Source organism: Nerophis lumbriciformis, linkage group LG34 (genome assembly GCF_033978685.3).
Source record: "Nerophis lumbriciformis linkage group LG34, RoL_Nlum_v2.1, whole genome shotgun sequence".
NCBI classification, from domain to species: Eukaryota; Metazoa; Chordata; class Actinopteri; order Syngnathiformes; family Syngnathidae; genus Nerophis; species Nerophis lumbriciformis.
Window position 1 is genome coordinate 4200759 of NC_084581.2, and position 9153 is coordinate 4209911.

A 9153-nucleotide genomic window follows, 5' to 3' on the forward strand; every position below is an offset into this window, starting at 1 on the left:
CTATAGAATACTAGGAGCTAGCAGTCTACAACAGCTAAGTACTTGAAGCTAGACGTACGTAATAATTGTCCTTAATTGAACATTATTGCAGTCTAAAATAGCATATTTGTGAATATAAACAAAAATCAAATAACTATAGTTGCATATTACTTACACATACAAAGTCTTCAAGGCAGAAATGTATTAGAAAATTTACAGTAACAAAAGTGTCCACATCATTCAACTTACTGTGTCATGAGCTTAACTCCAACAGCATAAATAAAATCCAGATGGTTAGGTTAGGTTAGTGTTTTTCATACCTACCATTGTTTTCTGAGTACCGTATTTTTCGGACTATAAGTCGCAGTTTTTTTCATAGTTTGGCCGGGGGGGCGACTTATACTCAGGAGCGACTTATGTGTGAAATTATTAACACATTACCGTAAAATATAAAATAATATTATTTAGCTCATTCACGTAAGAGACTAGATGTATAAGATTTCATCGGATTTAGCGATTAGGAGTGACAGATTGTTTGGTAAACGTATAGCATGTTCTATATGTTATAGTTATTTGAATGACTCTTACCATAATATGTTACGCTAACATACCAGGCACGTTCTCAGATGGTTATTTATGCGTCATATAACGTACACTTATTCAGCCTGTTGTTCACTATTCTTTATTTATTTTAAATTGCCTTTCAAGTGTCTATTCTTGGTGTTGGGTTTTATCAAATAAATTTCTCCAAAAAATGCGACTTATACTCCAGTGCGGCTTATATATGTTTTTTTCCTTCTTTATTGTGCATTTTCGGCCGGTACGACTTATACTCCGTAGTGACTTATACTCCGAAAATACAGTAATATCACTTGATCAAGCCTATTCTAACATTTCAGGCTATAAAATAATACAATCGTGCCGATATCCAATCAGATCAATAATAGTGTCAGCCAATACTCAAGACTCCCAATATTTGTATAAGAAGTGAAAATTAATCAGGACACCCCAATATAGTGTGTGCTTAAATTGTTGATTTTGCAAATGGTGTTGTGTGTCTCCCCTGGACCTTCATTTGAATGTTCTCCTTCGTAGCTTTGATTATGAGAATGCAGGCTACCAGGCTGCTGATCTCATCAAGATGGATATCCTACTGAATGGACGCCCAGTTGAAGAACTCACAACAATTGTACACAGGTAAGTTTTTAAATGTTTATGTTAAAAGGGTCCTATCCAGCTAGTTTCAGGGGCTTTTAAAATTATATTGATTCCGATTGGGACATTTTAGTTTAATAATTTGGTAACACTTTAGCAAGGGGAACATATTCACCATTAATTAGTTGCTTATTAAAGTAACAAAGACTTAATTTAGAGTTATTTGGACACTAGGGGATCATATAAGGGTTAGGGTTAGGGTATATAATAAGCAATAATTCTGAGGTTATTGAGGGAAGACTTAGTTAATGGCTTACTGGTTGTATAATAAGGCCATGCAGAATAAGGCATTAAAAAGTACTTAATAATGACTAATTAAGAGCCAATATGTTACTAATTTGCATGTTAATAAGCAACTAATTAATGGTGAGTATGTGTTCCCCATACTAAAGTGTTACCAATAATTTTTTCCATAAGTTTTATACAGGGAAAATCTGCAATATTCTCCTCTTGGTCAACGTGCTCTGGTTTCGTAGCATTCTCTCCAACCACGCCTATTCTGTTGCGATTAAGTGTGGGCTTGATGACGGGATAGTTTAAATATTGTGTAAATATTGTTAAACTGTCAATTGGCTCACCATAAAAAAAAAAAAAAAAATGTACAGTTATACATGGGATTAGTATTGGTATAAGCCGATCTCACTTATGGATGATCGGAATTGGCAGCATAAAAACCTGTTCGAAGCATCCCTAATGTAAACGACTTCCCTACAGATTGAATCGCTACGCTCACTGTAAAGGTGAAAGAGTCCTTCATCCTTCAAAACCTTTCAGAGTTTATGGAGCACAAAATATGACACCCATGAAAACATCGAAAAATGTCTACTTGGCAGTTTGTTACATTTGTATGATAATGATATGACATAGCATACAAGGACAATGTAGCAAAAATGATGACGCGCAGCAGATCAATACTTACTGAAGCAGTAAGGGAGCTGGTGCACATCCTGGTAATTGAAGTCCTTCACATCACTGATGAAGGCTGCTCCTCCGTTTTTCTTGGAGCTCAGCCTGGCATGACTTGACTTGATTAGTTCTTTAAGGCACATAATGTTATAACACACACTTTGCCTTGACTACCATAGCTTCTAAATAGAATAGAATAGTCTTTATTGTCATTGCTCAGCAGGTAAACAACAACATTATGATGGAATACTCTTTACGCAGTGCATACATAGCAGTAGTGCAATAATAAATATTAAATACCAATACCGCCCCATCCCCTGGCCTGTAAAAAAGCCCTCCACTCTTGCAACTAATGAGACCCCTGTGCCCCACTCTCTCCTTGATTATTTGAATGAATGGGATATATGTGGAGTTAGGTGACTAGTGTCTAGTGTTCAGGAGCCAAAGTGTTCTTGAGACATAGTTTGGCTTCTTGAGACCCCGTAGCGCCTGTTGGATGGCAGAAGTTCAAAGAGGCCACGGCCAGGATATGGGGGGTCAGACAGGATGCCCCTGGCTCTTTTTTTCTCACGTGTTGTTGCAATGTCCTCCAGAAGGGGTAGAAGGCAGCTCATCTTCTGTGTTGATGAACCCCTGGAGGGCTTTCCAGTCCTTGGCTGTACAGGCGGCATACCACACGGTGGAGCAGTAGATCAGGACGCTTTCCACCGTGGAGCGATTGAAAGTCTGCAGAAGAGCTGTCTCAATGTCACATTTCTTAAGAAGTCTTAAAAAAAGTGCAGTCTCTGCTAGGCCTTCCTGACCACTGCTGCCGTGTTGGTTGACCATGTTAGGTCAGTAGCCACGTGAAACCCAAAGAACTTGAGGCATGTTGCTTGCTCCACTCTGATGCTGTAAAATTGTTGTTGTTTAGTTTCCTGTAAAGGAAAGCTTCAAATACCGGTAGTTCAGCAGGCCTCATTGATCACCAAGTATATTTAATAACATACAGAAGTTATTGCCGCCATTGTTGTTGTCTGTCTAGTTTTGACTGATGCATTCAATGAACCTCCAGAGTGTGGAAGTACAGTAGTACCTCCACTTTTTGTTAGTAACCCGTTCCAAAAGTGGTTAGAAAAACCAAAGCAATGTTTACCATAATAAATCATACAAATGCAATTGAATGTTCCAAACACTCAAAAATATGAATATAAAACACATTTTATAAAAAAATAAAATAAAAAAAAGTATAGGTATATTGGCAGAACACAATGAAATGCATTTAAATAAGTCCCAGCATGCAGGGCCGGTTCTAGGTATTCAAAAATGTGAAGGGGGCATCCATTATGCCCCATCATGCTCCTGCACTTTTTTCCTGTGCTAACACAGTAATAGAATTTGGTTGTTAGGTACAGTATGGGCCTGATTCACTAAGATCCAAGTACCATGCACTAAACAATAAACATAAAATTCTATTAAAAAAAAAAAGTGTGTACTATTAGTGGGCGTGTTGCGTGTGATTTACTAAGATTGTGTGTCCAATTGTTAAGTGGTGCAGATCGCCCTATTTAAATGAGGATTTTGCGTGTTATATACGGGGCTTCACCACGGACACACTCTCATTTAATGCACATTCATGTTTTCATGCGCCTACCTGTGTCATTTTTGCTGTGTTTTCAAACATGCAGGAGAAATGTACCACTTTTTGTGGACACTTTACAAAACCCAAAACCAGTGAAGTTGGCACGTTGTGTAATTCGTAAATAAAAACAATACAATGATTTGCAAATCTTTTTCAACTTATATTCAATTGAATACACTGCAAAGACAATATATTTAATGTTCGAACTGAGAAACTTCATTTTTTTTTTGCAAATAATCATTAACTTAGAATTTAATGGCAGCAACACATTGCAAAAAATTTGGCACAGGGGCATTTTTACCAGTGTTACATGGCCTTTCCTTTTAACAACACTCAGTAAACGTTTGGGAACTGAGGAGACCAATTTTTGTAGCTTTTCAGGTGGAATTATTTCCCATTCTTGCTTGATGTACAGCTTAAGTTGTTCAACAGTGCGGGGTCTCTGTTGTGGTATTTTACGCTTCATAATGCGCCAAACATTTTCAATGGGAGACACGTCTGGACGACAGGCAGACCAGTCTAGTACTTGCACTCTTTTACTATGAAGCCACGCTGTTGTAAAACGTGGCTTGGCATTGTCTTGCTGAAATAAGGAGGGGCGTCTATGATAACGTTGCTTGGATAGCAACATATGTTGCTCCAAACCTGTATGTATCTTTCAGCATTAATGGTGCCTTTACGGATGTGTAAGTTACCCATGCCTTGGGCACTAATACACCCCCATACCATCACAGGTGCTGGCTTTTGAACTTTGCGCCTAAAACAATCCGGATGGTTCTTTTCCTCTTTGTTCTGGAGGACACAACGTCCACAGTTTCCAAAAACAATTTGAAATGTGGACTTGTCAGACCACAGAACAGTTTTACATTTTGCATCAGTCCATCTTATATGAGCTCAGACCCAGCGAAGCCGGCAGCGTTTCTGGGTGTTGTTGATAAATGGCTTTCGCTTTGCATAGTAGTTAACTTGCACTTACAGTTGTAGCGACGAACTGTAGTTACTGACAATGGTCTTCTGAATTGTTCCTGAGCTCATGTGGTGATATCCTTTACACACTGATGTCGGTTTTTAATGCAGTACCGCCTGAGGAATCCAAGGTCACGGGCCTTCAATGTTACGTGCAGTGATTTCTCCAGATTCTCTGAACCTTTTGTTGATATTACGGACCATAGATGGTGAAATCCCTAAATTCCTTGCAATAGCTCGTTGAGAAATTTTGTTCTTAAACTGTTCGACAATTTGCTCACGCATTTGTTCACAAAGTGGTGACCCTCGCCCCATCCTTGTTTGTGAATGACTGACCATGTCATGGAAGCTGCTTTTATACCCAATCATGGCACCCACCTGTTCCCAATTAGCCTGTTCACCTGTGATATTTTCCAAATAAGTGTTTGATTAGCATTCCTCAACTTGCCCAGTCTTTTTGCCACTTGTGCCAGCTTTTTTGAAACATGTTGCAGGCATCAAATTCCAAGTGAGCTAATATTTGCCAAAAATAACAACGTTTTACAGTTCGAACGTTAAGTATCTTGTCTTTGCAGTCTATTCAATTGAATATAGGTCGAAAAGGATTTGCAAATCATTGTATTCTGTTTTTAATTACGATTTACACAACGTGCCAACTTCACTGGTTTTGGGGTTTGTAGAAGCAGTCAGGCAGTGTGTGACACAATGTTGTATTTTTTTTTTTTTTTTTTTTACCAGTGACGGTGAATGAGAGAGAGGCTGCACTTACTACGCTTAATAAACAAAAATGCATACTTCAAGATTTTTTTTTCCTATTGGAAATATTATAGTATACATATTGTACAATACTAAAGGACACAAAAACGAATTAATTTAATGTATTTTAATCAGCCCCTTAAGTCCTCTCGCAGCTATACAATTATGTTGCTGAATAAACGATATGTCAATTTTTTTTTATTCTGACCATCCAAAAATGTTGACACACATATGACGGAGGATTCTCATCTGTCCATCGTTTGTCTGTGTAGCGCTAGCACTGATCTTGCAGCCACGTGTGGAACCGTCAGTTTGCACGATTAATAAATAAAACACAAAATTAGTGCTCGCAAAACAGTGATGAGTGTTGATAAATCAAATTGCACGTGATAATTATATTTGCATTTTTTCCTCCCAGTATTGTGGCCGTTTTGATATCAACCAATTAATTTAATCAAATGTTATTTATATAGCCCTTAATCACAAATGTCTCAAAGGGCTGCACAAACCATAACATCCTCCTGAGGTCTGATCGCACATCAGTGCAAGAAAGAATTCAACCTTTCAGGTGACTAGTGCAATGGATGCCGAGTGGCATCCGCATATATAATCAGCATATATTTTGCATATTAATGAAGACAGAGATGCAAAATGGATTGTTAAAGTTAAAAGTTAAAGTACCCAAGATTGTTAAATACACACTCTATGCCTTTTTCTGATCACTGAAGAGACGCAATCCACTTTGCACAAGTTTAGTAGATCGGATTTGCATGTGCTATCAGGTTTGCACGTGTTTTAGTACACACAAACCTTTAGTAAATCAGGACCTATGTGTCCAACTTCAACCTGGAGAAGAGGATGCACTTTGTCAGGCTTCTACCTTCACACATGTACTACTTGGGTGTCCCACCTGAAGCCTAAGATCCTAATTAATGGCTCTAATTTTTCCATCAACTTCTAAATGCAGCTGATGTTGTTTTAGGCATGTGCTTACGAACAACAGAGATGCCTAATTCATTCATAAATATTTATTTATAGTGTAACTGTGTTCCTCATTTAGCTGTTACAAAAACTAAAATGACTAATAAAATATTGTCCATTTAAAAGAAAGGAAAGGCAAAGTGCAATTAACCTTGTTTAACTATTTAAAAAAACTGTTTTCAATGCTGCTATTTTAACTAACAACAAAACACAAAATCTAACTTTCTCAATAAGATAAACATTTTGTGATGTTTAAAAAGCTGCACACTGGTATATTGACTATTGATTAACTCTTAGCTCTCTCAGTTTAATCACTTTAATAGAGTCAATGTATAGAATTCTATATTTGATTATTTGACGCTGCTTTAAAACATACTTGAATTGATGTAGACAAAGTTAAGTCGACTGACTTTGGCTAAAATGATAGTTAAAGTTATTTTTCACACAACTTTGTCTCACTCTGTTAGCTAGCTTGGTAAGAGGTTGAGATGCACCCTCCCTCCAAATGTCTGACATAGAATAGATCAGAAAGTACTTTATTGATCCCTGGGGGAAATTCAGCACCACAGTTCGCTCACAATAGACAGTAATAATAATAAATAATATAATATATTATATACACAATATATAAATAATATAAATATATTCTACATATACTCTACATTTAAGTGCAGTCAAGGAACATGTGCATTATACAGTCTGATGGCTGTCGGTATGAAGGACCTCCTGTGTCGTTCCGTGTTGCATTTTGGGAGTCTGAGCCTTCCACTGTACGCAGGCCCGGCCCTAACCAATCTGGCGCCCTAGGCAAGATTTTAGGTGGTGCCCCCCCACATCGGCAGTGAAGTGTATATACTCACAAGAAACCGAATAGCTTTGTCTTTGACCTTTTTTTTTTACTTAAAGAAAGCAAATTAACAATCAGAATAGTTAACAAGATAAAAAAAATATGAATAAATAAATCAAGGCAAAAAATAAAAAATGAATATATGAAATACAATATTTTTTACATACATATTGCTTAATTTACATTAATGATGTGCACTTTAACAACTAGGCTTACAACTATACCTAATATATAAAGGGGTGGAAAAGTGACTATTACCTGCAGGGCAAACATTAGCTAACCAGAAGGCAATAACAATGTAAACAAAAAATACCTGCTTAAAAGATCTAATACAAATGTCCCTGAGGAATGTAAGGTGGGAGTACTGTAATTACCTAACGTTACATTATTATTTTCCATAACAATTTAGCCCCCTCCACAATATTAACCCGACGTTAAAACAGAACTAGCTATTTATTGATTAGCAATTGCCGAATCATGTAACATTAGCTTAATGCTAAAAAGCCAGGTTACTATCACATTCTGTAACAGACAAATAATTTCATGTAGGCTAACGTTACCTACCTGCTACCTCTTGTCTTTTTCTCGTTTCTCCTCCTCTTCTTTTCTCTTTTTTCTTCCCTGGGCACCTGACAGTTTTGGCCGTTTTGACATCTTGTGTTGATTTTTTGATGTGGTGACGTCCAAAAAGAGTCATGATACGGGAAGGGAGGGGGCGGGGGGGGGGGCGTAATGTTGTAACAAATAATATTTCTATTATATAGGCTTTACTTTGCATTTTAATTAACGTGGGATTATTTTTTGTATTTAGAAATAATAGTACCAACTTTTTTTTTTTTTTCTCCAACATTTGTGGCACTGGCATGGCGCCCCTTGATGGACGGCGCCCTTAGCATTTGCCTATACGGCCTATGCCACGGGCCGGCCCTGACTGTACGTGCTCATTCTCTCTGCAAGGTCCGAGTGTAGTGGGTGGGAAGTGTTGTCCATAATGGCTAGGAGCTTTGCTAGACTTCTCCTCTCTGACACCACCGCCAGAGAGTCTAGCTCCACTCTCACCACGTTACTAGAAACTTACTTTTTGGAAACTTATTTGTCACATGTTGCTGGCATCAAATTCTAAAGTTAATGATTATTTGCAAAAAAAAAAAGTTTATCAGTTTTGTACATCAAATATGTTGTCTTTGTAGCATTTTCAACTGAATATGGGTTGAAAATGATTTTCAAATCATTGTATTCCGTTTATATTTACATCTAACACAATTTCCCAACTCATATGGAAACGGGGTTCGTAGTCTAGTAATATTAGTTGTTACAGCTGTCTAACTGCTGAGACGTTTGTGTTAGCAAATTAAAAATGTTTACTTGCATTTTTAGAGAACGTGCGTACAGCACTGGAAAATCCATGTGTGAACGACTCAAAGATTCCATTCCCAGGCAGATGTTTGAGATTGCCGTCCAAGCAGCTATCGGAAGTAAAATCCTTGCAAGAGAGACGTGAGTGAAAGACCCTTTTCTGCACACGTTGAACAACCTTTCCATAAAATATTACAACTATCTATACACGTTCTTAGATAACCAATATGGCAATCTGTGGCTCTTTCAGAATAAAAGCTTACAAAAAAAATGTACTCGCAAAATGCGTAAGTATATTTTTAAATCGAGCATAATGTATTATAGTTTCCAATGCCTGTTTCACAAATGTAGCATTAAACCTTCTCTTTTGCTAGTATGGAGGTGACATAACTCGCAAGATGAAGCTCCTGAAGAGACAAGCTGAAGGCAAGAAGAAGATGAGGCGTATCGGCAATGTGGACGTACCCAAAGATGTTTTTATTAATGTTCTGAAGAGGAAAGAAAAATAAAACTGTACATATACTAA

The 9153-nt window shown here is 37.4% G+C and overlaps 1 protein-coding gene across 1 annotated transcript in view; it reads left to right on the forward strand.

Annotated features, from left to right (window-relative positions):
• The window catches only part of guf1 (GTP binding elongation factor GUF1), a 31440-nt gene extending 22287 nt beyond the window's left edge, over nt 1-9153 (forward strand). Inside the window, exons 14-17 of the mRNA XM_061929343.1 lie at nt 1075-1176; nt 8649-8768; nt 8878-8914; nt 9002-9153. Of these exons, the coding sequence (XP_061785327.1) occupies nt 1075-1176; nt 8649-8768; nt 8878-8914; nt 9002-9136 (394 nt within the window). The 3' untranslated portion in view covers nt 9137-9153. The remainder of the gene's footprint in view (nt 1-1074; nt 1177-8648; nt 8769-8877; nt 8915-9001) is intronic.